The sequence below is a fragment of the Ceratotherium simum genome, chromosome X (assembly GCF_057802395.1).
Source record: "Ceratotherium simum simum isolate JZ-2026a chromosome X, ASM5780239v1, whole genome shotgun sequence".
In the NCBI taxonomy this organism is placed as follows: Eukaryota; Metazoa; Chordata; class Mammalia; order Perissodactyla; family Rhinocerotidae; genus Ceratotherium; species Ceratotherium simum.
The window spans coordinates 19,766,338-19,793,557 of NC_141940.1; the positions used below are offsets into that span (position 1 = coordinate 19,766,338).

The 27,220-nt window shown below is 40.1% G+C and overlaps 1 protein-coding gene across 1 annotated transcript; it reads left to right on the plus strand.

Moving 5' to 3' along the window:
• The first annotated feature begins 4,382 nt into the window (after window positions 1-4,382).
• FRMD7 (FERM domain containing 7) lies at window positions 4,383-26,857 on the plus strand. The gene is made up of 11 exons (XM_014792823.2): window positions 4,383-4,481; window positions 5,292-5,334; window positions 7,172-7,250; window positions 9,922-10,019; window positions 17,277-17,391; window positions 17,565-17,712; window positions 20,298-20,393; window positions 22,087-22,250; window positions 23,567-23,635; window positions 23,751-23,826; window positions 24,891-26,857. Exons 3-11 carry the CDS (start codon window positions 7,198-7,200, stop codon window positions 25,983-25,985), a joined length of 1,914 nt encoding a protein of 637 aa, XP_014648309.2. The 5' UTR covers window positions 4,383-4,481; window positions 5,292-5,334; window positions 7,172-7,197; the 3' UTR covers window positions 25,986-26,857.
• Window positions 26,858-27,220: the final 363 nt, after the last annotated feature.

Below are 27,220 nucleotides of genomic sequence, written 5' to 3' on the forward strand. Positions count from 1 at the left end.
ACTTCTGATTGGTGTTCCCTTTGTCTTTCTTTCATAAATCATACCCATAATGCATCATCTATGATTTCCAGCATTTGCTTATTTAACATGGAACAAGAATGTAGATGCTTGCAAAGTAATTTGAGTATAGAATCCTTCCAGATTTTTGTCCCCCAATATTTTACTGCTCTCATATCCAAAACTAATTTGATAGCATATTTTTTGGGATTCCTCCCTTACGGCGTTTTTGCAAAGTGATCGACTTAGTTATCATAGAAACAACTCTTGCTTTTAGTGATCACAATTCTTTTGATTTATATACAATTTAGTTAAATTGTGTACATACAATAACAAGTAGAATTGTCAAAAATGTGTTCAATAAAATTATTATGAAGCATGGAACTTAATCGATGGGTGTAGAAGTACACATTCGATGGGTGTAGAAGTACACATTGGATGGGTGTAGAAGTGCACAATCATATTAGAGTAGCCACTAGCCATGAGCTTTCATCATGACATAGGCATCCATCAGTCTTTTAAAGAGGGAATGGAAAGCATTCTCTGTGCATTGTTGAGTGGTTAAGAGAGGACCTACTGTCCTTGCTCATTAGAAAAGAAAAAATCCAGGGGCCCAGCCTGGTGGCGTAGCAGTTAAGTGCGCGCACTCAGCTGCAGCAGCCATGCTGTGGCGGAGTCCCACATAAAGTAGAGGAAGATGGGCACAGATGTTAGCCCAGGGCCAATCTTCCTCAGCAAAAAGAGGAAGATTGGCATCGGATGTTAGCTCAGGGCTGATCTTCCTCACCAAAAAAAAGAAAGAAAGAAAAGAAAAAATCCAGATATGTACATAGTAAAAAGTTAAAGTTCCCTTTAATCTAATCCTTTCTCCAGGAATAATGTTTTTAACAGTTTGGTGTGTATCCTTCCAAAGTCTTCCATGCATTTACCTATACATATGCATCACTTAAGTCATATGGTGTGCCAGGCACTGTACTTAAAATCTTGATGTGAATTATCTTGTTTAATCCACACAACAACTCTATGAGAGACTACTACTATTATCTCCATTTTGCAGATGAGTAAATCAAGACTCAGAAGGTTCAATAATTTGCCCTGGGTTACACAGTGACTAATTCGTTCTTCCTCCTGAGAGGACTGTCTTACTAATGTACATTAATCAAGTTAAATGTTTGGATCCATTCATCTATTTATTCAGTAAACATTTGTTGAATGTCCACTCTTGGCCAGTCACTGTACATAATGCCAAGTATTCAAACACATGGTTTCTGTCTTCAAGTACCCAGAAAAGGCAGGTCAAATTGTGAGCTAAAAGATTTGCCCCAATTCATCCAGTCAGCAAGTGGGTAGAGCAGGATGACAAACCAGGTTTGTTTTAACAAATCGTTATATGACAGCTCTAGGTGCATAGAAGATTTGGTAGATTGGTTTTAGAGGTAGCCACCTTGGATATTTACTGTTTCCATGAGAAGATGAGTTTGGAGCCCTCAGAAATCGTGTCCAACAGTTAAGACCATCTTTGTAAATTAGAGATTATAAATATAAGTTCTGAAAAGTTTAAAATTATACTTATATATATATATATATTTTCTTTTAAGGCAAACATTGCTCTACTGTAATCCAAGGGAGATAGGGGAGATGAAGATGAGACAAGGTTCAGGACTGGAGTTCCAATTCCTTGAATGGAAGGACTGTGGTAAAGAATTTAGATCCACTAAGGAGCTTGCTTAGAATGTTGAAAAGTGTCAGCTTAAACAAGAACAAGCAATTGAAAAAAGAATCCAAAGTCTAGAAAAGAGAAAATAGGAAAGCTGTATGTAAAGAGATATTATGAGAGAAAATAATCATAACATAAAAATTGAGGAATTGGATTATAATGGTGGAAAAAAATTAAAAGCTGCATGTTGAGACAGAACCAAGACCTTACCTATTACACAACACATTCCACGAGGTTGGCCAATTTCAACGTGCACCATGGAGGACTGAAGGGAAATGCCTCTCCTGGAGACGGGGGTGGAGAGCTTGAGCCACGTGGGCGCCTGACCTCCAAATGCATAAATGCCAAATGCTTTCAGCGGTAATTGGCAACACGTACAGGGATGGAAGAATCAGGAGATTATTCTTATACACATGGTATGGGATCTTACAAAAGTGAGCAAAAAGGAAGCCTTGATTGGAAACCTTACAAGAATGGCTATATATTCTTTGTGATTGCAGAAACATTTAAATATACACACACATTGAATGTGGCAGCATTGATGGGGAAGATTAAGCACCCTGGTGGAAAAAAGAATAAAAAATGAGGAGAAAAAAGGAAACTCTTGAGTTTCCTAAATTGTTTGCCAAAAAGCTGGAGTCTGTGATGGAATTTGGTCCTCATGACTGAAATGTTTCTTTGGTGTTGGAAAAAGTACTGCTGTCATATCTCTCTCTCTTTAGAAATTCTTCTTTTTTTTTTTTCGTTATAAAAATCCCGTGGCAGCTCCTTGTCTGGAGGACTTTAAAAATAGGAGCGATTTCATCTGTCTGGAATGGTCTGTGTCAGCACCTGCCCTAGGCAAGGTTGCCACATAGGCAACACTCCCCTCCCTCCTCCCTACCAGACCCCCCCACCACTACCCCCCAATGCTCTTCATGCCCCACAACCTCCCCCTATCAAGAGTGGGCTGACCTTTTCCTGGACTACAGCTCCAATGTGACCTCCCACATAATATCAACCCCCCTTTCCCTCAGCTCTCTCTCCAGGTGTGAGGGATGCAGTAGGTTTCACCCTTGGCGGCCTATTTGCATTTAAAAATAGGACCCTAGTTAACCCACACGAATCTCAAATCTCGAGTTGGTGGAGCTTTTGACAGTGTAACCAAGTGGAAAGAAGTCCAGGGGAGAGGGGAGTATTTTTGGTCATTGGAGGAAGGGGGTCGGGTAGGCCGCCTTCCTGGAAGCTATTAAATCCCAGATGTGGGCTCTGCCTTGAGGCAGAGGGGCGGGGGAGGGAGGAGGATGGCTGGACTGTCTGACCTCTCAAGGTTGCCGTTAATTCTATGGGTCGGTGATTTCCAACTACAGTTCCCTGAGCCCAGGTTCCTTTGCAGCACTACAGGCACCGCGTGACTTGGATTTAACTAGGGGTTTTCAGCAGCGTGTCTTTGTGCCTATCAGCCAGAGCCCAATTTTCCCATCATAGTCCTCCCTGCAACAGCAACCCTCCCGTTCAGCAATGGTGGCGGCTGAAGATCAGCCCCAGCCATACTCAGCTCAAAGAGATTTTCACAGAGAGTTCTTCAAAGCTCCTGTTCTCAGAGAAGCATAAGAAAGGGACTGTTTTGTGCTCACAGTGTGTGGGGGCTTTATGAAGAAAAAAAATATGTGCGGCCTTATGTGAATGGAGCATACTAAATACAGATTTGGTGGGGAAAGCTGCAAAATGAAATCTACTCATGGAGCTCCTATGAGTAATTTGGTCAATTTCATGTTGGAGCCAACAAACATTCAAGAGCCCCTACTATGTGCCAGGTTCTGAGTTAGACCTGGTGAGTAACAAGAAAAGTAAAGCGAGGTCCCTGCTGTAAAGGAATTCAGTCTAACAGGGAAGATAGACATCCCGTAGGAGAAGTGCTGTGTTTGAGGTGAGCGAGGTTGTTTGGGAGCAGGGTGGTTGCCCTTGGCTCAACTGCTGCTGCTAAGGATCAGAGAAAGCTCTCAGAGGAGATGACATCTGAGCTGAGTAGGAGTAAGCCAAACCAAAGAAAGGTGGGAAGGGCGGTCTGTGTAGAAGGAACGACATGAGCAGAGGCAAGGTGGCATGAGACTACTTGACATGTGTGGGTAACTATAAGCAGGCTGATTTATTAGAAAGGAAAGTGTCAGGAAGGGGGAGGGGCAAGAGATGAGACTGGAGGGGTAGGCAGGGCCACATAAGGGAGAGAGGGCCCAGCCTCCCGGAGCTAAGGAATATAGACTTCATCCTGAGGGGAGCCACTGAAGGATTTTAAGCAGGTCAGATTTGCATCTTGATTAAACTATCTGTCAATTTGGGGAAAATCATTCAAATTGCCTGTGGGATGAATTGATTAAAGAATTCCATTGAAAGGGTAGATTTGCAGGTCTAGCCATAGTTAAGTGCAAGGCTCTCTTTTTCCAAGACGGTTTGTCATTAGTCTGAGGCTTTTTAGGGAGTACCCCTAAAACGATCTACGGATAGATGCATATATTTATCTGTAAAACTCAACATCATTTGGGAGGATGCAGGGCCTCTAAACACTGCTCAAAGGAAACAGTGTTTAACGAAAGTCTCCTTGCTTCTACCCTTCACTCCACACTGCAGTAACAATATCAGGTCAGGAACGCAAACTGTGCTATGATCTCTTTGTTTTGTTTAGCAAAAGTCATCCGGGAAGGCGCTGTTTAACCTGAGTTGCAGCCATCTAAATCTTGCTGAAAAGGAATATTTTGGATTAGAATTCTGTAGCCATTCTGGAAATAATGTAAGTTGATTTCATTATAAGGTTCTCTATGTCTAGAATTGCTTCTAAATGCAGTTTGCAGCTATGTATGTAGGGCTCAAACACCTGATTGAAAAATGAAAAATCATTTAAACCCTTGCAAAATGACTGAATTTAACAACTATTTTCCCTCCTCCCTCCTTGTCTATTAAAAGTCGCCTCAGTTTGCCAAACGCAAACTCTTCTACTCCATGCTCCTCTTTTGTCCTTCTGTGAACAGCCTTCTACGCTTTATCTATTCTGACTTTACAGACTCTGGACCTCAACCTCCAGAATTAAGACTCTTAACCTCACCAATGAGTACTCAGGGGACTCTCCTTTCCCCTCTCTCAGGTCCTAACATTCCTGATGTTCTTCCCGCTGTGTCCTGCCTTGGCATGTCTGTTGTCTGGCACCTTCCCAGAAAGGCTCATTGTGACTGTTAAGCTGGCATTTGGGGGCTGTAGGATTCAAATGTGGATCCAAACGCCTTCATTAGTCTTTGTAGCAACTAATGAGCCTCGTATGTGACACCTATGTCATCCTACTGAGGCAGGGGAGCAGTGATTCAAATGTCAACAACAAAGAGCTTATAGATCAACAATGTTCACTGTCATTGGGAAAATATAAGGGGGCAGATTGAGTGTGGTGGAGGTACGTTATCTCTTTAACATTGCTCTAACTATCTTTAGAAGTCTAAATAGTCTTGGTATTTGTTTATTTCATGTTGACTTTTATCTGTTACCAAAAAAACAAAAGAAAAGCTGCACTCAATGCCATGTTCTACCAATTTTTTCATTAATGTTATTACAGGTCTGGTTGGAACTTCTAAAGCCCATTACAAAGCAAGTAAAAAGTAAGTATGGAAAATCACTTAAGGAATATAATTCCCAGTTACAACGTGAAAATATTTCAGCAACACCACACTATTCCTCACCTTAATATAATGGGAGAAACGGGCTTTGATGTATTATTTTAATCCTTCATACATCCAGTAAATTTAGCAATTTAAAAATTTGGTTTAACTTTACCTGAGATGAAGAAAATCATGCTGCTGGATCTTTGAATAAATTTGAAGAACCCTAGTAATTACAGCACTCTGTGGATTGGCTCTGGCAATATATCTCAGGCTCTAGCACTGCAAAGCTTCAAGCATCCTTGATGTCAATCTGCAATGCCATTCATCTTCTGCCTGAAGATGTTTTAGTTTTATGCTGTCACAGACATTGTCCATTCGTTTCAGATCATATTTGAATACCTATGGTATATGAAATATCTTCCCATCCCATATTTCACAATCTAGTGTGATAGTTCTCAAATCTTAGTGTGTAGTAGGATCACTTGGAGTTCTTGTTAAAATGCAGATTCCTGGGCCTCGTTCCAGGTTGGGGGCTAGCACCCTGCATTTATAACAAATTCCACAGGTGTTTCTGATGCGGGTGGACTTCAGTCAACACTTTGAGAAATGCTGTTTTAGTGTTTCTTCACATCTGTGCTCTTTATGTGTTTGTTGATGTTTCCCACAGTTCTGTCTGTTCCCATCGCGTAATGACAGTCTGTCACACTATTCCAACTGCTTCCTAACTGATTCCCCCCAATCCATCATCTATCCTACTCCCAAAGGGAACTATTGAAAATACAAACCTGACTACGTCACTGTTCTGCTTTCTTAGAACAAAGTTCAAACTCGTTAGCATGATCCACTAAGCAAGGGACTCTGACTGCCTTTCTAACCTTACCTCTGCCACTGACCACTTCATGTTTTTACCTCTCCTGACTTTGACAAAACTAACCTCAGGTGTAGGCTTCTCAAATAAAATAGAGGATGTCCAACTAAACTGGAATTTCAGATAAACAAAGAATATTTTCTTTGTATAAGTATGTCCCATGTAATCGTTGTTTATCTGAAGTTCGAATTTAACTGGGAGTGTTTTTTTTATTTCCTAAATCTGGCAGCCCTACTCAGGTGTCAACTCCTCTAGGAAGCCTTCCTTGATCTCCTCCAAACTGGTCTTCCTCTTGTGATTCCCACTGTTTCGTGCTTATCACACTTTGCGGTGTTGTAATTGTCTAGGTGTCTGTCTCTTTTATCAGACTGTGAGTGCTTAATTGTCTTTTTATTCCCAGTACCTACCTAGTACAATGCTTGGCATACAATAGGCACTCAACAAATATTTACTGAATGAATGGTGTTAATGCTATATGTATGTGTTTGCTTTTGATGCAAAGAGTTCCTTGTTTTCAAATGCAAGGAACAGTGAAGGCAAGTAGGTTTGTTTTCTTAATGTAGATTTTAAGATACATAGAGGCATCAGTCCATACTACTAGTTCCCTCTAAGCTGGGCCCTTCTGTCAGCCAGGAATGCAGAATCGCAAGTAGCAAGTAGTATGTTTTTCTGAATGGGACACTTAAGAGAGGACACAGTAGGTCCCAAAGGGGCACATCTTTATAAAAAAGGGAGAGAGAGTAGAAAGAGGGGCAGGGGAACTTTCCCAATTACTGTCTACATAGAGACACAATCCAGAAATAGCAGCATCTTACAAATGTGAACAATTGAAATTTAAAAGAAAAGTCTGTGGGGGGGAGTGATGGGAAGAGTGAAGGGAGCGTGTGTATGTGTGCATGTGTGTAAAGACCTATAATTGTTGTGATGGACATTTAAATAAAACTTATGAAGATATTGTGTTTTAAGATCCTAAGGAGGTTGTTTTCAAATTTATGGTGAAATTTTTCCCAGTGGACCCTGGACATCTGCGAGAAGAGCTTACAAGGTATAGTACTTACCTGTGTGTGTGCTGCATGATGTTACTTAGGAATAATTATTCTCCATTCGTCAGGGAATGGGCTTCTAGCCTTCTTTGGAAGGCTTGGCTCTCAGTCACTCTCTGGGAGATGGTGAGAAGCTGGAGAGAAAGAGGGCCTGGCTGGTCCCCAAAATGTTGATCTTCCAAAGGGTGGGGACTTCAGAGAGAAGGAGGGGTAGTGTTCTAGAAGTTGTAGCCAGTCTGGGTGCCCACTTGGGGGTTATGCCACAAACTGCTACAACAATAAGAGTGTCTGCCTTCCTTGCGTCTGTGCTCCAATCAGAGGGCAGCTTGACAGCACAAGTATGATGCCAGCTAATTTCCAATGATACTGACCATGGTGTGTGTGTCTGTATGTATCCCATGGGTAGAAATGATGATGACATATAATTATAAAAATTTAAAAACTAAAAAAATAAAAAGTATAAAAAATATTTTTATAAATTATTCATAACACAATTATAAATTATTTATAATTTTATTATAATTACTTAATAATTATAAATTATTGCTAATTTTCTATAATCTTAATAACTTATAATTATAATTTTATATAAGTAAAAGTATTTTATACTTGTAAAAAAGGTAAAAGCTAAAAGTACAAAACATTTAAAAAAGTATTTTTGTACTTATAAAAAATGTCCTTTAAAATTACAATGTAAACCTACTTCTTCAAAAATACATTGTCAACATAACACTCCCCAAAACTTTACTCTGCTTTCTAGACTTGAGACTCTTACACGTAGAAGGGCTATAAGAGAGAATCTAGTCCAGCCCTCTTGGTTTATGGATGAGGAAACAGGTGCTGGGAGCTAGAGTGACTTGGCCAAGATCACAGAATGTTGGCAGTTCTCCCTGAAGCCTTCCCCCTAACATGGTTCATGGCCAGTTCCCTTTTGTGCAGGGGGACTTCTTCTCTGAGGGGTCTTGCAGAAGTGACTTTTCACAAGTCAGTCTCTCTCCCAATTCTCTCCACATTTGTGAGTTATAGGCCACTTTCCCAGAAAACTTGATATCTTGGTATCTATATCAGTTTGCATTTGCTAACCCATTTCTATTGAGTCTCAAATTGTGACCAATTTTGGTGGAGTTAAACTTTCTCTGAAAAAAAAAAGAAGAGAAAATCAATGTGATGATAAATGATTCATCAGCTGTTCGGAGCCAGGATTTGGTATTTGTAGCAGGCAGCTGCCTTCTTAACAGCGAGGAATGTGTCAAATGACAAGAAGTTTCCTTTCTTTCTTGCTAGGAGAAATTCAAAATGAAATTCACTTTCCCTTTAGCAACTGAGGCTGATTATTCTCATTTACATCTATATTTGAAAGCAGGCAATGGCAAAGTTTAGACTTCCATTATTTGTTCCCCGTTGGTCCACTTAAGAATACTTAACTGTAGTTGTCTTTATAAGGATGCTTTGTTTGGGGCCAATACATGAGTTTCTGAGAGTGGTGTGCAAATATAATTTTTCTAATTGAATCGTTTCTAATCCATTAGGGGAGCTCACAATTTGAAGGATTATAATAATTAATGCTTTTGTAAATTGAATAATCACCTACTAATTTACCTGTTTTTTCTAATCTGGATGTTCATCTATCACCTGCAATTAATTTCGATTCACCACATTGCCTTCAAGGCTTAATTGGCTTAAAAAAATTCCAGATAGAACTTTATTTAGAAAATCACATCTTATATAGGGAAATGCTCACAGTAGATACACAATCAATGTTTTAATGTATAAAATAAAATATTGGAACCAACTTTGGACCATGGAAGAAAGCAGTCAGTGATTGAATCTTAATTATACACATCTTTTCCAAAGTTGATTCTCTTTTGATAAGGGCTTGAAAGTGTGGGACAAATGCTATCTGTTTGGCAAAACTCTGGATACCAAGCTGCACTTGCTGGGTCCCCAGTGGGCCATTGATAGGAAAAAGGGCATTCTGGCTTCATTCCATGCAGTACATGGTAATTCCTTGCCTGCTCTGTGCAAAGCCCTGGGGCGGGCTCGGTGATACAGAGAAGGTAGTCCAGGCGAAGGAGCAGAAGCATGGTCTCAAGTTTTTGATTTCTGCAACACTTTTGGATAAGAGGCAGCCTAATTTCAGTGGCAGAACTGAGTTCTAGCCACAGTTGCACTACCTTTGGATGAAATGACCTTGCCAAAATACTTAACCTCTGTCTTTCCATAATTGTAAAATGGGGTGATTGTTCCTGCCTGGCCAACCTCCTAAGTTGTTATGTTAGTGAGTCCTTGCTAGCATTTTGTAAACGGAGAAGTACTGGCCTCCTGAGTGGGCTTATTCTTTCTAAATCTCCCTTTCTCTCTGCTGGGTATGTGGCTTTGCAACGTGGCAGAAACCACCAGAGGATGATTGGCCAACTCCCTGAAGTTGGCGGGAGGGTTTGGCCGGGGTGATTCCTAATGGCTATGAGGCCTGCCAAAGTGCTGGATCAGCCGAGTTGTGGTCTAGCACTGGTTTGGGGCTGAAGCAAAGCCTGTGTGTTACTCACCACCTCAAAAAGGCATCTCACTGACTGGGGGCGCCGTTTCTTTCTTGAAACATCTTGGATCTGGGAGAAGGGAAATGCTTCTTTCTTGTTCTTGTTTCTTAAGAGATTTTTCCCAACTTCGTTGCAGGTATCTTTTTACTCTTCAAATAAAGAAGGATTTGGCACTAGGAAGGCTGCCATGCAGTGACAACTGTACAGCGTTGATGGTATCTCACATCTTACAATGTAAGTAGCAAATGTCGGCTTTGGGGCCTATTAGCCAGGCAGAGAACCAAGCAAGGGAGCTGAGCACCCCCAACATGTCCATCATTGTGTTAGGACTTACAGAGGAGAGAAAGCCTGGATAAAATATGTAGAAATAGCATGGTCCGGCAGAAAGAGGCTGGTCATTGTAGTGATTGAGATTTGGATTCAAATCCTGTCTCTACTATGTTCTGACTGTTGTAGCCTTGGGTGAAATCCCCTCATCTATCTGTGCCTGAGTTTCCTAGTCTTTAAAATAGTGACAAGAATACCTTCTCACAGAGTGGCGTGTAGATTAAAAGTAAATGCTAATTTTCTTTCATCTCGGTCTAACCTTTCCTTCCCACTGCCTGGGGCTTGCTGTCCAGGAGCTGGTTTGGACTAATCTGGGCATGGACTTTGCCAGGCAGGCCCACACTCCCTCTGCTTACCCCAGGATACATTTCTGGTACGTGCTTTCTGCAGCAGATTGTCACGTTTGATGTGATTTCTATGTTGTTCTTTATCATGATTCCGGAGAACAAAGCACAGAGTACAGCAGGTGGAGAAAGGCTAAAAGGGAAAAAGGCCCCAGGCGTCTATTAGTGTTCCCCATATCCTAGCAGCCAAGTAGTTGGACTAGGCTGAATAATGAAGGTAGGGAGAAGGAGGCCTGGGGAACAGTGGGAGCTTGCCTGGGAGGGAGTGAAGCTGGGCTGGCTAGGCTGCTTCTGTGCCCCTAAGGGCAGAATCTAGGCAGCTGGAGAAAGTATCTCTTCTTATAGAGATGGCTGGATTTTCTCTCTCTTCTAGAGAGTCCTTCCAAAAATAGGCTGTTCCTTACTATTCCTGCAGGATCATAACTTCCTTTTTTTTATTTCATAAGTTCATTTTTTACCTTTATCCCTTACCTTGCTTACAGTCCAGAAATAGTAGATTTCTGATTTCGCTGGGAACTCAAGAATGAAGTGCTTGGATAGGAACAGTGTCTGAATCAGTGTTTACCTAGTGACTCCTGACTGGGACAGTTGATGAGAGCCCCAGGATCTCAGGAAGGAAGTGAGAAGTGAGAGCAATAGTAATCAGGGGAGTCTTATGGAAGAGGCGGCTTTTGTGCTGGGCCTTAAAGGGACTCATAGGAATTGGATAGGTAGTGATAGGCAGAGAAAAGAGCATGAAAAAAAATGGTGGTGGGAAAAGAAGTATATTCTCAAGTGCAGCTCAAGCATAGGGTCTGTTTAGGACAGGTAGCGGAAAACTAAGCGTCATTTTGAAGGGCCTTGAATGCCAAGAACACTAACCATAAGTCCAGTATTGTGCTTGGCTTGGTAGGGGGCATGGGGTAAGGCACATAGAGAAAGCAATGTTGGAAGACTTATCTTTCTCCGTTAGCTGCCTGTTAAGGCAGCAGTCAGGGGATTGGGGTTCCCCAGATAGCCTTTGATGGGGGAGCCCAATTTCATTCTTAATGATTCAGCATTATGGATTTGGGCATTCCCTAGTGGCCATTTCAGGCATAGCATAGAGCAATTCAGCTTTTCTAGAGGATATTTTGTCAATAGAAGCTCTTTCCATAGCAAAAAGCTATTGTTTCAATGAGTCAGCTCTTCTCAATCCATGCAGGTCAGACTATTTCTCCGGATGCTAAGGCAGTGTGCAGAACACAACCAGACTGCTCATTCGTTTGCTCATTTATTCATTCATCCACTATTTATGTTCTAGGCATTCAAGAATCTCCACATTCTGACCTTCTCATTGCTTAAGTCTCTTACACATCCCTATGGCTCTAGCCAGATACTGCCTCCCAAACACAATTTGTACATTCCAAATGAAGCCTCCCTTTTATAAACACCCTTAGTAACTCTTCTTTGTCATTCGTTCAACAAAAATTTATTGAGTACCTACTACATGCCAGGTACTATTATAGGCCCTGGGAACATAGCAGTGAACTAAACAGACAAAAATCCTTTCCTTCATGGAGCTCACATTTTGGCAGTGGAGGTGAATCAGATGATAAAGAAAATAAGGAAATATATAATGTATGTTAGAAGGTGCTAAGTGTTGGAGAAAATAAAGTGTGGAAGGGAGATGAGGGAATTCTGGGCGTGGGTACTGAATTTTTAAATAAGGTCGTCAGGGTAGGCTTCACTGTGAAGGTGACGGTTGAACAAAGACTTGAAGGAGGTGAGAAAGCAAGCCATGCACAAATCTGGTGAAGGAAGTTCCAGACAGAGAGAACATCCAGTGCAAAGGGCCTGAGACGAGAGTGTGCCTGGAGTGTTCAAAAAACATTAAGCAGGCTTTGTGGCTGGCTGGAACTGAGTGAAAGAGGGAGAGGATATTCCTGGAGGGCCTTAAAAGCATATAAAAGACCTATAACGTTTCTATAAATGAGATGGGGAGCCACAGAAGCATTGGGAGCAGAAGAGTGAAATGATCTGAATTAGGTTTTAAGAAGATCATCTTGGCTGCTCTGGTGAAAACAGAAACTTGCAATGAGTGGTAAATAAGCCATAGAGATCTAATGTACAGTACAATGAATATAGACAATATTATTGACTATAATGATGTAATGTGATAAATATCACTACAATGGCAATCACATTACAGTATATAAATGTATCAAAGTAACACGCAGTACACCGTAAATTTACACAATGTTAAAAGTCATTATTGAAATTTATTCAATAAAAATATGAGAAAGAAAATAGACCTTACGAGGGAATGGTGGAAGTGGGGAGACCACATAAGAGGCTATTGCAGGAGAGAGAGATGGTGGTAGTTTGGACCAGCGTGGTAACAGTGAAGATGCTCATAGCATTTGCTACCTTCTGTTACTGATGATATTTACTCATTTGTATGTCGTAGGTCCCTTCCTAGATTGTCTTAGTCTTGCATGGAGAGAAAAACAAGCACAGTCTTATGTGTTCTTATGTTTTCCTTAGGGTCAACCTAGGGTCTTATGCTTAATAAACAGGAAGATTGGTCTGTGTGTGTATCTAATTTATTTTTAAAAACAGCTGTATTGAGGTATAATTTACATACCATAAAATTCACCCATTTTAAGTCTACAACGGAATGGTTTTTAGTAAATTTACAGAGTTGTGCAACCATTACCACCATGCAGTTTTAGAACATTTCCATCATGCCAAAAGAGATCTCTCATGCCTGTTTGCAGTCACTCCCTGTTCCCACGCTCAGCCCCAGCAACCACTAATTCACTTTCTATTTCTATAGATTTGCCCTTTCTGGACATTTCGTGTAATTGGAATGATAAAATATGTGGTCTTTTGCATCCAGCTTTTTTCTCTCAGCATAATGTTTTTGAAATTCATTCATGTTCCAGCATGAATCACAACAGTTTGTTCCTTTCTACTGCTGAGTAGTATTCCATTTTATGGATATATCACATTTTGTTTATCTATTTACCTGATCATGGACATTTGAATTGTTTCCAGCTTAGCTGTTTTGAATTATGTTGTGAACATTTATGTACAAGTCTCTGTGCGGACACATGTTTTCATTTCTCTTAGGTAGATTCCCAGGAGTGTAATTTCTTCATCTTAAGGTAAATTTATGTTTAACATTTTAAGAAACTGCCAAACTGTTCTTCAAATTATTACAATAAAACCAGAAATGTATGAGATTTCCAATTTCTCCACATCTTCACCAACAGTTGGTATTGTCTAACTTTTTGATTATGGCCATTCTAGTGGGGATGAAGAAGTATCTCAATGCAATTATAAATAGCATTTTCCTAATGACTAATGATGTTGAGTACGTTCTCATCTGCTTAATAACCATTCCTCTGTTTTCTTTGGTAAAATGCCTATTTAAATCTTTTGCCCATTTAAAAATGGGTTGTCTTCTTATTGAATTTCAAGAGGTTTTTATACATTCTGATTAAAAATCCTTTAAGAGATAAGTAATTTGCAAATTTTTCTCACAATCTGTGGCTTGACTTTTCATTTTCTTAGTGCTGTCTTTTGGAGTGCAATAGTTTTTAATTTGATGGACTTCCACTTTCTCAATATGTTTTAGTGGATCATACTTTTGGTGTTGTATCTAAGAACTCTTTGCCTAACCTAAGGTCACAAAGATTTTCTCCTAGGTTTTCTTCTAGAACTTTTATAGGTTTACCTCTTAGATTTAGGCCTATGATCCATTTTGAATTTTTTTTTGTATGTTTGTATGGTGTATATTGTGAGGTAGGAATCCAACTTCATTTTTTGCATGTGGATTTTTTTGTCCCATTTGTTGAAAAGCAACTACATTTCCGCATTGAATTGTCTTGGCACCTATGTCAAAAACCACCTGACCATAAATGTAAGGGCTTATTTCTAGATTCTCAACTATGTTTCATTGATCTAAATGTCCTTATGCCATTACCATACTGTCTTCTTCACTGTAGCTTTGTATTAAGCTTTGAAATAGGGATGTGTACGTCTTCCAACTTTGTTCTTCTTTTTCAAAATTGTTTTGGTTATTTTGCACCTGTGCATTTCCATGTGAATTTTAAGATCATTCGTCAATTTCTACAAAAATATTTGGTGGGAATTGCATTGAATTTATAGATCGATTTGGGCAGAATTACCGTCTCAACAATACTGAGTCTTCTAATCCATGAACCTGAAATGTGTCTCCATTTATACAGACCTTTAAAAAATTCTCTGCACAATGTTTTGTAATTTTCAGTATACAAGTCTTATACCACTTTAGTTAGATTTATTCCTAAGTATTTTATTCTTTTTATATGCTGTTGGAAATGGAATCGTTTTCCTAGTTTCATTTTTGGATTGTTCATTGCTAGTATATGCAAATACAATTACTTTTTGTATATTAATCTTTTATCTTGCTACCTTGCTGAACTCATATATTAGTTCTAGTAGAGCTTTTGTGTGAATTCTTTAGGATTTTCTACACACAGGACCGTATTGACTACAAATAAAGACAGTCTTATCTCTTCCTTTTCAGTGCAAATTCTGTATATTTCTTCTTGTTGCCTGATTGCACTAGAACCACCAGGACAATGTTGGAGAGAAGTGGCAAGAGCAGACAGTCTTGTCTTCTTTCTGGTCTTGGGGGAAAGCATTCTATTTCTCACCATTTAGTATGATTATGATGTTAGCTGTAGGTTTTTCATAGATAATCTTTATCAGGTTGAAAAAGTTACCTTCTATTTTTTGTTTGTTGAAGGTTTTTATCATGGATTGGTGTTGGATTTTGCCCAGTGCTTTTTCTGCATCTATTGAGATGAGAGTGTAATTTTTTTGTCCTTTATTCTATGAACATAGTATATTACATTAATTAATCTTCACATGTTGAACTGATTTTGCAATCCTGGGATAAATCCCACTTGGTCATGATGTATAATCCTTTTTTAAATGTTGCTGGATTCAGTTTACTAGTATTTTGTTGAGGATTTTTGTCTCTATATTCATGAGGGATATTGTTCTGTAGTTTTCTTTTCTTGTGATATCTTTGTCTGGTTTTGGTATCAGAGTAATACTGGCCTCATAGAATGAGTTGGTAAGTATCCCTTCCTCTATTTTCTGGAAGAGTTTGTGAGGGATTAGTATTTATATCTTATTTGAATATTTGATAGAATTCATCAGTGAAACCATATGGGCTTGACTGAGTTTTAATGAGATTTGTATATTTATCAATTTTGGCAAAAAATAAATAAAGAGCCATTGATTTCTGTTTTTTTAAAAAAAAGCTTGTTATATGGAGATTTTCATTATAATGTGGTTTTCCAAATATATATATACACCCCACCTGTCTAAAAATGAGCATGCCATCTGTCTAAAACACAATTGAAAACCAAGACAAAAGAGAAAATAACAAGTTTCCAGCACCCAAAATCAGTGCCCCTGTGTCTATGCATTTAACTCAATAGGAGAACACCACAGGATTCCATGGACATTGTATATATACAATGTCCATGGAGTTGTATGTATTTACTTAGACAATTCATAAAGTGCTAATAGGTTTGAATATCTGGGTTCCCATTTTTTTCATGTTAAAATGTGAATTTTAATTGTAAAAATTGTTTTGAGTTCCCCTTTTATGGTAGATTAGAAGTCACAATTTAGAACCAAGTGGAAACCTTTTCAGGAGAAGCCAATGACCAGGAAATGATTCATATCAATCTGACAGAGAGGGAGAAGGCATAGAGATTATAAGGAAGACACAAAAATTCAAGTCAAAACAGTTTGAAGCCATTTATTGTAGGGGCAGATAATCCTATATACCTCAATTACCTTTGTAGGTGTAGTGCTATAACAGATATTGATAACAATAAACTGGAGACATCTGGAAAAGAATAGATGATGATCAAGGATAAACCGCCAGTGATTTGGAAAAGCCAGAATGATTTTCCAAATGATTCATCTATTGAGGATTCCAGATAGCTGGGGTTTTACTAGATTCCCAATGTACAGAATGATGAGTGGCTGTGACTGCCTTGCATTGTAGTTGGCATTTTATTCTCCTTTCTTGATAATGTACGATCAGAGTGGAGTAAGTTTAGGGGTCTGTATTAGTTTGCTAGAGCTGCCACAACAAAATAGCACAGACTAGGTGGCTTAAATGACAGAAATTTATTTTCTCACAGTTCTGAAGGCTAGACATCCAAGATCGAAGTGTCAGCAGTTTTGGTTTCTTCTGAGGCCTCTCTCCTTGGCTTGCAGATGGTTGCCCTCTTGATGCGTCCTCACCTGATCTTTCCTCTGTGCACCTGCGTTCCTGGTGCCTCTCTGTGTGTCCAAATTCCCTCTTCTCATAAGAACACCAGTCAGATTGGATTAGGGCCCACCCTACTGTCTCATTTTAATATAATCACTTTTATAGGCCCTATTGCTAAATATAGTCACATTATGAGGTACTGGAGGTTAGGAATTCAACATATGCATTTGAAACGGGGGCACTGATCAGAAGTAGAAGAAATCATAAACAGAATGTGGGAGAAAAAAAATGACAAAATAGTCATCTGTGATCCTGGAGCCTTTCGGAACTACACTGTGTCTGTGTCTTACTATACTGAGACTTCATAGCAATCCACTGCTTCTGATTTGAAAAAGAACCAGTTAGTTCCCCCTATATCTGAAAACAGAAATATACATAACATATGGGTGGGAGGCCTAGGGCTGCATTGCCTACCAAAAAAGGGCCGTTTGGGGGAGGTCAGAGGGTCTGCTGGGTGCTCCATTGCTTAAGTCCTCAACAGTAATGTGAAAAATGTCATTTTCTGTCATGTAGCAGAACTGGGAGACTTCCATGAAGAAACAGATAGGAAACATCTGGCACGAACCCGGTACTTACCGAACCAAGACTGTTTAGAGAGCAAGATCATGCACTTTCATCAGAAGCACATGTAAGTACTTTAACTGGCACCTGCTTCCACCAACACGGAACACTAAAAAAAGCAAGCCCTTAAGTCAGAGAAGCTTCAGGCTCAAGAAAACACTGAGCTCCTCATGGAGCTCTCAGGGGGAAAGTGCCATTCTTGCTGCATTTATTAGGCTCAAAAGTTCTTTCCTCTTGTAGTGGCAGGAGCCCAGCTGAATCTGACATTCTGCTACTGGACATAGCGAGGAAGCTGGATATGTACGGCATCAGGCCTCACCCCGCCAGTGATGGCGAAGGGATGCAGATCCACCTGGCTGTTGCACACATGGGAGTACTGGTGTTACGGGTAACAACTCTTTCCTTTCAAGTCCTTCAGCTTTGGGGGTTATCTTGGCTCAAACTTGGGTGTCCATTCCCAAGGTGAATTCACCTCTCAGTCTTACCACCAGCCAGAAAGGGAAGTGATGCTTGGAAGTGTTTTGGGTAAGTTCTCTCCCCTCAGTGTGCTTTGCTTCCATTTACAGTCTGTAACTGACTGTTTTGGCTCTGAGGAGCTCATACGCTAGATCAGGCCAGCATGGTGGAGAGATGAGGTCAAGATGCTCTTTGGAAATTTTAGACCCTAAATAAGAATATGGATATTGGCATCCTAAAAGCTTAGGCTCTGACACAAAGTACATTCACCCTGTTCAAATCCAGCAGAAACAGCCTGAAGTGTCCAAAATGTAGTGTTCTCATTCCATTACTGGTTTCATTGGAGGTGCCCAGTGCCAGCTGGTAGGGAATTAGTGACCAACCCTGCCAGCAATTGTTGCTGTTTACTGGCTCATCTTTTCCCAAGGACTTTGTTTTCCAGGTTAGAAACCAACTCAAGGCTCTGTGATCCTCCATCATCATTAATCCTCACTCTAGGGAACTTGGCCAGAGGCTATTTTTTCAGCAGTTTTTCAGTCTATTACATCTCCTCACATGCCTGAGCATTCAATGAATTTAGATCCAAGTTAAAGTTCAAGAACACTTGCCTAATCTTCGAAATGATAGGCAGATACCTAGACAGGTTTGGGAATGAATTACTTGTGAGAGAGGAAGGGGTGACCTTAGACCCACTGACCCCCCGGACCAAATTACAGCGCTGAGCTAAGTCACAAAGCAGGTCAGGTACAGACTTGACTAAAAGAATCGCTACCTTCTCATTTATTTGGTTGTAAACTTTACAGCATGGGAGTCACATTGATGGACAAAAGTCCCAATGGATCACAGCACATGTGTTCACCCAGGAGGAAATTTTTACCCATTCCACTCTAAGCCCTGATCCTTGCCATTCCCTACCCCATGGGAGAAGATGGGGAGTGGAAGGGAGCAAGGCCGTCATGTTACTTGTGATCTCTTTTAGTGTGATTACTTCTGTGGACAGTTGGGAACAATATAGCTGGTCTATTTTGTCCCACCCCAAATCCAATCAAAGAATACTTGTGTATTGAGTACCTTCTATGTGTTCTTCATTGTAGTATTCTTTCTTTAAAAAAACATCAGCATTATTAAGATATAACTTCCGCACCATAAAATGCATCTGTTTTAACTGTATAATTCAGTGGGTTTGAGTACATTTACAGAGTTGGGCCAGGCACTAGAGCTACAGAGGTAAATAGGAATGATTCTGACTTCATGGAACTTGCATTCTAATAGGGGAAAGATAGACAATTCAACAAGTAATTATAAACAAATATGATGTGCTTTGTGCTAGAAGTATGAGGTGCTAAGGTAACACATGTGAAAGGGGCTTAACATTTAAGCTGAGACCTGAGGAAGTTATCCAGACCAAAGGGATAGGGTTGGCAGATGAGAGAGGGTGTTCCAGAGAAAAAGCACACAGACAAAGGCCCTGAGAAGGATGAAGGATGGCATAATCAAAAAACTAACATTAATCACGATACATGGCTCCTGTCATTAAGACACAATTTATTTGGAGAGATCAGAAAAATAGTGGTCAATATCAGACAGTAAGTAAGCAAGGTAATCTATCATATTTACTTATAGTTGCACAGCAAGTGTACACAACACACTAATAAATGTGGTTACCTGTAGAGAATGGATATGAGGAGACAGAGGCAGGAGTGGCAGTGGTGGGAGTGAGACTTGTCAATATATATATATTTGTACACCTTTCATTTTTGGACCGGGTGAACAAACAACTATCAACCAACCACCAACCAACCAACCAACCAACCAACCAACCAATCAACCTACCAACCAAAAGAGCAAAACTGGGCAGTCCAAGAGAGCCAGAGGAGTTCAGAGGAGTTAGAAACGGGTGTAGGCTTCGGTAATTATATAGACTATCCTAGAAGAGGTGCTACCAGAGCTGACAAGAAGGCTTAACTATGGGGAAGGCATTCTGGGTAAGGAGAATGAGGAAACCTATGAGAAGGAAAGTACAGAGTTGGATGGAAGGGTGTTTTCTAGGACCAGTGAGATAGAAGGTTGAATATTCAATATAATTGGGGCAAGAAAATCCAACCAAAAGAGTTTAGACTTGATGATGCAGACAGAGAAGTGTTATTGAAGGTGTTTGAGTAAATGGGGTGACAGGATAAATAGGATTTTTTTAAGCAGTTGAATCTGGAAACATGGGAAGGAGCGAGATTAGAGAAGCTATTGAAGTAATCCTTTTCTACTGTGATCTCTCTATCCTGGTTAGAAACCTTTCCCAGGCATACTCCTTTTTGCTTGCATTTCAGAGCAGCCTTGTGTCCCACCTGGAATGCCTTCTTTGGCCATAGCTTATGCCTACTATGACAGGATCACATCTGTGCAAGAGATAGATCAAGGATAGTCCTGTTCATGAAGTACATTTTCTAACAGGTTTGCATTGTGTCACAAACCAGCTTGTGCTAACATTCATCCTGAAATTTGCCATGTGTTTCATTATAGGGAAATACAAAGATCAATACTTTCAACTGGGCTAAAATCCGCAAATTGAGTTTTAAGAGAAAGCATTTTCTCATCAAGCTTCACGCCAACCTCTTGGTAAGTAGCTTTCTAATAAATTCTTTTACTTTCGGTTCACTTGAGATTTCTTGGTTGTGTCTGCAAATAATTTGAATGTGAGTGGTGAAAGCTGGCTGGCCCTGAGGGGGATATGCTCCCTCTTTTGCCTCTACATAAATAAGCCAGAGCTTTAGTCGTATCTTTACTAAAGGCAAAACACTAAGAAACCCTATTGGCAGTTCAGAATGAATGAAATAATAGGAAAATGGGGTAGTTGGGATGAAAGACAAGTCTCCTTGGAAACCATTTTTCAGGGATTTGATGAGTCAAATGGAAGTGACCAGATCTAGGACTATGGACATATTTATTTGATGTTATCTGCTCCATTTTAGAAAGTATTTTTATCTTCTTTCCTTAAGCAAAAATAATTGAATACCTATTATATGCCAAAGCAGGATGTGGGGGGGTGAGTGTACATTAAGCAAAAGAAGCAATTATTGGTCAAGGCTGCATCGTACGGGGTAAGACAAAGGTGCCAGAAAGGATGTTCTTTTGTGACAATAAAGGAAATGAAAAATGTTTATCAACTAATTTTTTGACCTACAGAAGATCCAGTAGTTTGGGCTTCATTCTCTGGATCTTAGTCTTATGTAAAAATGTTCACGTGAGCAGTTTGGGAGACTGTCCAGTGTGAAGCTCATGGAGAGTCCCAGGGCTGCATACAGGCACCTGGAAAAGAATAAGAGAAGGGGGGACAGCAGAGTGGGTTAGCGGGGCTGCATGCATACATGCGCATATGGGGGTATATAGTGAATCGGGGGATGGGGAAAACTTGAACTTTAAGTCTGAAAGGCTAAGCTTCCCGGAAGCAGATTAGAATATGCTAAATGAGCAATACAGAGCATCATACAACACGGCAGCATAGAGAGGAAGAAGTGTTTCTAGCCGGTATGCTAAAAAGACTCATGTAGGGGTCGGCCCCATGGCTTAGTGGTTAAGTGCGCATGCTCCACTACTGGTGGCCCGGGTTCGGATCCCAGATGCGCACCGACGCACCGCTTGTCCGGCCATGCTGAGGCGGCATCCCACATACAGCAACTAAGAAGGATGTGCAACTGTGACATACAACTATCTACTGGGGCTTTGGGGAGAAAAAGGGAAAAAAAAAAAAAGGAGGATGATTGGCAATAGATGTTAGCTCAGAGCTGGTCTTCCTCAGCAAAAAGAGGAGGATTGGCATGGATGTTAGCTCAGGGCTGATCTTCCTCACAAAATAAATAAATAAATAATAATAAAAAGACTCATGTACATGTAATCATCCTATAAAGCCTACCATCTGTAAGGAAATCTCCTCCTCTCTCCCCTTTCCTGTTGGTCATTTATAATGTCTTGTCACCTTGAAAGGATACCTTTTGATGTCCATTTTAACCAAATTTACAACTTTATAAAAATGTTCCTGGCAGAGAAGAGGGAGGAAAAAAGTGTTTGAGGTGAGGGGGTTGTGCAAAGCAAGATTTGCTTTTAGAGAAGGCTCTGTTTTTGAGCAGTGGCCCTGTCTGTTCCTCAGATGGTTGCCAATCATTTGGTTTCAGTAGGTGTGAAGCCTATAGGGAGCCAAGTAGAAAAGCAGAAGCTGCATGGGCCCCTGGGCCAATAGTTTGGAAGCGTTGGGATTTCAAGGTCTTGGATATTCTTGAAGGATGTTTTGTTTGATGGAAATTGGTTTATACAGGTGTTGTGCAAGGACACCTTGGAATTCACCATGGCCAGCCGAGATGCCTGCAAGGCTTTCTGGAAGACTTGTGTGGAGTACCATGCTTTCTTCAGACTTTCTGAAGAGCCCAAATCAAAGCCCAAAACCCTACTCTGCAGCAAAGGTTCTAGCTTCCGCTATAGGTAATTAAATATTGCACATAGGCAAACTACACACACGACTTCTTTTCAATAACATGGAAGGCAGTAAGAGGAGCTTGAATTCTAGAAGCAAGAAAGAATCCATTTCAATCACTTAAAGGATGATACCCTTTACTGCTCATTCTCTGTGTGACACATTAAATCCGGATTTCCTAACTGGGAGGCAGGGGGAGGGGAGCACTCTACTTAAGAGGTTAGATTAGAATCTCTACAAGGATGGAGGGACATATGCAGCTTGAGAAAACGTATTCAATGAACCTATTGTTTTCTTTATATGCAATTTATATGCAAGCCAGGAAAAGGAAACCTCAACAACATCCTTTTGGTGGTGGTTAGGCAAAAGATAGTGTGAGAAATCACTGGAGGGCCTAAGGGATTCCAAAGGTTGAGCAATATTGCTGTAGAGGCTCCTTACTACAGGTAACACTTTGGAGGAGTGGAAGCGAGGTCTAAATAAGATCTTGTTTTTACTTGAACACACCATATTAGGAATTCTTTGTAAGAAGCTTTCAAAACTCTTAGCTAAGATAAATTCTAATCAAATGCTTCCCATAAGAAATTTTTCAAATAATGGAAGCCTGCCCCAGGAAGAACTGAGATTTTAAAAACATACTTATTTTTGATGGAATCTTTCCAAAATGTATTCTACAAATCCCTGCCTTCTTAAACAGATGCTACTGAGCATATTTTGCCCTTTTCTTAATGACCTGAGTTATTACAAACATCGCTTACTATCCTCTGCAGGCAGCTGTAGTGCAGTGATGGCCTCGGGGTGGGGGAGGCTTGTCAGACCCTGCACCCCAGTGATAAATGGCCCAGACTTTTTGGATTTTATTATTCTTGTGATTTCTTTTTTGGCTCTTGTGTTTCTCCCAGCAGTCAGCTGGCTTTCTTTGCTAATGTGTGTCTGACTAGAGCTTCTACTGTTTAGTTAGCTGTTTTTCTTTTGTCATGGATTGGAAAACCAGATAAATAGCCTCATTAGAAATTGTGTGTAAATTCAGAGGTAGGGCAAAGGCCTTCAAAGAAAAGTATATTAGTTTTCAAGGCTAGAATCTTTTAACTGTTATATAGCCCTGTTCAGAGGCTTTTTAAAGTTTTGTGGTTCTGAGTAGTTAAGATTGCTCCATGCCTGATCCTTGGATAAGTATTATCATTCATGTGACGGCCAAAGATCCATGACATGTGTCATTCATCCAAACTCTTTTGATTTCAACAATAAATGAGGCTTTCAAGTTTTAGTCGCCTACTGGCTTACTACTAGCATTAATAAAATGATTGTCTCGTTATTATACTAGTGGAAGAACCCAAAGGCAACTTTTGGAATATGGAAAAAAAGGCAGGTTGAAGAGCTTGCCATTTGAAAGGTACATAGTTTTGTTTCTCTCTCTCATGTTGATTTTAAGTTGAATTTGGAGATTTATATGTATCCTGTATTCACATGAAGACCATGTCAATTCCTTCTCTGTTTGGGGATTTCAGGAAACATTATCCATCTCAGTACCATGAACGACAGTGCAGGTCCTCACCAGACCTCCTCTCTGATGTGTCAAAACAAGTAAGGTTTCTGAAAACTTCTTCTTTAGATAAAAGTAATGCGCCCACATTTCAAATGCTTCCAAGAATCGATTCTGCCAGAATCTCCCAGTGTGTAAAAAGGTTACTCTGTTCAAGTAGGTTAGCCTCCTTGGGAGTTCTGTCAGCTCAGTCTTTCTAGCCAATAGAAGACCATTTAGTAAACTACCACTAGTGTGTACCTTATAGACTGGAAGCATCTGGCACATCTTTAAATTGCAACCTGTATTGCTAACATCTTGTAAAATGCAGATGCAAATGAATTTCTATGGCTTTGTATTTTTAAAACTAAAAGCTCTGCTGTTTTTACCTATGAAAATCTTAAGGCTTAGAGGAAGCTATGCGGTCTTGGGTTAAGGTTTTAAAGTACTTTTGCAACTTAATTTAGGAACGAAGTGCCATTCTCCTGGAACTGTGAGATGATGGCTTCACTTGAGTTTTATAGTATGGACCATGTTAATTATTTTTCTTTTGCTCTCTCTGAAAAAAAATTAATTATAGGTCTCATAAACTCTCATGTCTTCAAATCACAGGCAGTTTTTATCTGAAAGCCATCACAGAGATATAATGCTGGAAGGTACCATCTAATATATGACCCTCTCATGCCATTCATAGCCCTCTTCCCCACCATTTTACAGAAAATGAGGAGGAGGCTAGAGCAGGGAGGTTAGAAGACTTGCCTAAGGTCACACAGCAAGTCAAAGGCAGAGCCAGGAAAGGAGGCAGAACTCCTGGCCCATTGATACAGCTGCTAAATCATACTGCTTGAAGTACAATGCTGGCTGAACTACACAGAGAACTCGGAGGCTGTGAGTGGGATGGCATTGAGAAAGGATAGTGTTGTATGTATTTTTTATCACATGAATTGGGATATGGTACAAGTTATTATCCTTCTGTTATATATTTATCAACCCTCGAATAGAACATGGATTGAAATGACTGTGAAAAACTACCTTTGCAAAATTCAAGGTTAATTTAGATCCCTGCCCCCACCCCAACCCAACAGTTTTTTCCTTCTTTCACCAATAATATGTCCTTTCTCTCAAGGTGGAAGATTTGAGACTAGCATATGGCAGTGGGTACTATCGAAACGTGAGTGGAGTGCACGCATCTGAGCCTGTGCTAGACAGTAGGAGGAGAAACTCTGCAGTGGAAGTGACGTTTGCAGCCAAGCTGGAGCGGTCCAAACCAGAGGCAGATCCCACACCATTACATCAGTCCCAAAGCAGTTCCTCTTTCTCTTTTATTTATACAGACCCTGTCTTTAGCACTGACCCCGATCCTGACACTGATCCCAGAGACTACTTGGAGGAAAGGAGTCCTCTAAGCTCCTTCCAAACAAGCTGTAAGTTTGCTGACAATCACATGAGCACATCTTCTGGCCTGACAAGCAAAGTGACTCCAGCAAGGCAGCTAACTTACACAGATGTGCCCTATATCCCTTGTACTGGTCAGCAGGTTGATATTATGCCTCCTCAAGTCTTTTTTTATGTGGACAGACCATCCCAGGTGCCCCGAAGGTCTCCAATCATGGCAGAGGAAAGGGAAAGGCCAGACAGGTGTCTAGAGCCCACTGCAATGAAGCCAGCCAAAAAAAGCCCAAGGAATATCAGAATGAAGAGCTTTCAGCAAGACTTTCAAGAACTCCAAGAAGCTATGGCCAGGACTAGTGGTAGAAGCAACATCAATGTAGATCTAGAAGAGGAAGACCCAAATTTAGAAGATGCATTTGCATATAACATTCAAGAGCAAACCCCTAAACGATCCCAGAGCCAATCAGACATGAAAACTATCCGTTTTCCTTTTGGGTCAGAATTTAGACCCTTAGGGCCTTGTCCTGCTCTGAGTCGTAAAGCTGACCTGTTTACGTATATGTTTGCAGAGCAAGAGTTTCCAACAGTTCCAATGGATCAAGGAGCAGCAGAAAGATATGTAGCTAGTGAATCCAGTGATTCTGAATCAGAGATTCTTAAACCAGACTACTACTCTTTGTATGGCAAAGGAATAAGGTCACCCAGGGCCAGAATCCGCTTGTCTTCTGGTAGTCTACAGCTAGATGAAGAAGATGAAGATGTTTCTTTCAATACACCAACTGCTGAAGACAGGACTTTGCCAAAACCATGTAATTACTTTTTAACTTAAAGGTGTGAACTCTGTGAACATTTCTGGGCCAGTTCCACATTACCAACTTAGGTAAAAAAAATAAGGAACCTTCCGCATAAACCATTTCCTTTAGTTACTATTCATTGGTATTAAGGGAATCTTCTAAGTTTTGGCACCTAGCTTATGAAAGATCCAGCTGCTGCCTCATTCCTCAAGCTCCACTCTTTTATTCCCTCTGAAGGGACTCTGGAACACGCCCTCTCCTCACTAGCACTGTGGCGGGGTGAGGTGGGTATTTGTCATCTCCATTATACATTTCCTCATAGAGACAGTATAAATGAAGGTCAGGCTCTTCAACACTGAAGAATGGTGACAGTGTGGGTTGGCATATAAAATTGGCTTCTGATGTCATTTAGTGATTTAGTAGATTGTGACTGTGTTGGTCATTTTGTTCTTGAACAATACTATGACTAAAGGTTTTAGTCCTCATTATTTGTGTGGGGCCCAGTAAAAATGGTTCTGTTATATGTTAAGAGACTTTAATTTTTATAACATATATTAGGGGGAGCATGGCCCTCCTATGCCTCAGGAATGAGATGGTGGCACAGATCCTCTCAACAGAACACAAGTTTATAATTCATCTAGGAACTGGCAGAATTCTAAACCTTGAAAATTCATGAATTAATCAACTTCTAAAGCCAAATATATGCCTGATGAAGATATTATGATGTTTGACTTATTACTTCTCTATCCTTAACTATCTATTATACGTAGTGAAGGATAAAAGTTAACATGTTGGTTTATCTAATCTCTCCTGCAAGAATTGATTTTTTGCTTGTTGCATGTATGTAATGTAGGCAAGGAAATGAGATGAATAGTATTTTAATAAAGAGTGATGGAAATCCATTTATTTAAAAAATAATTTGTAAGTATGATCTTCCTTTTGTTTTAATCAACTTCAGAAGTGATTGGTTCTAGCCTATTACTAAGGGAAGGGACAGAGAACAAGGAAAAAGAGGGAGGCGGGTGAAAATGCATAATAAGGGATGGAGAAGTGGTAGAATTGGGGTAGCTGAAAAGAAAAAGGATAGTACTAAAACCAGACTGAGTTAATGAACCAAAATTCTATTCTTGACCCATTCAGAATTTCTCTATTATCCCCCCGGAAGGTATAGCATTCTATTTGAGAACTTTATTTTGTTTATTGATTTTCTGTTAAGTACAATATATTTATAAGATAATTTTAGGTACTAACTTCAAAGAAATGATTAAAT

What these genes read in the sequence shown, in the direction of transcription:
- FRMD7 (XM_014792823.2), top strand. Translation starts at nt 7,198, where the DNA reads ATGGTGAAATTTTTCCCAGTGGACCCTGGACATCTGCGAGAAGAGCTT. An exon ending in TGGGAGTACTGGTGTTACGG is followed by an intron (nt 17,713 to 20,297) that starts GTAACAACTCTT and finishes GTTTCATTATAG; the next exon opens with GGAAATACAAAGATCAATAC. An exon ending in GGTTCTAGCTTCCGCTATAG is followed by an intron (nt 22,251 to 23,566) that starts GTAATTAAATAT and finishes TTATTATACTAG; the next exon opens with TGGAAGAACCCAAAGGCAAC.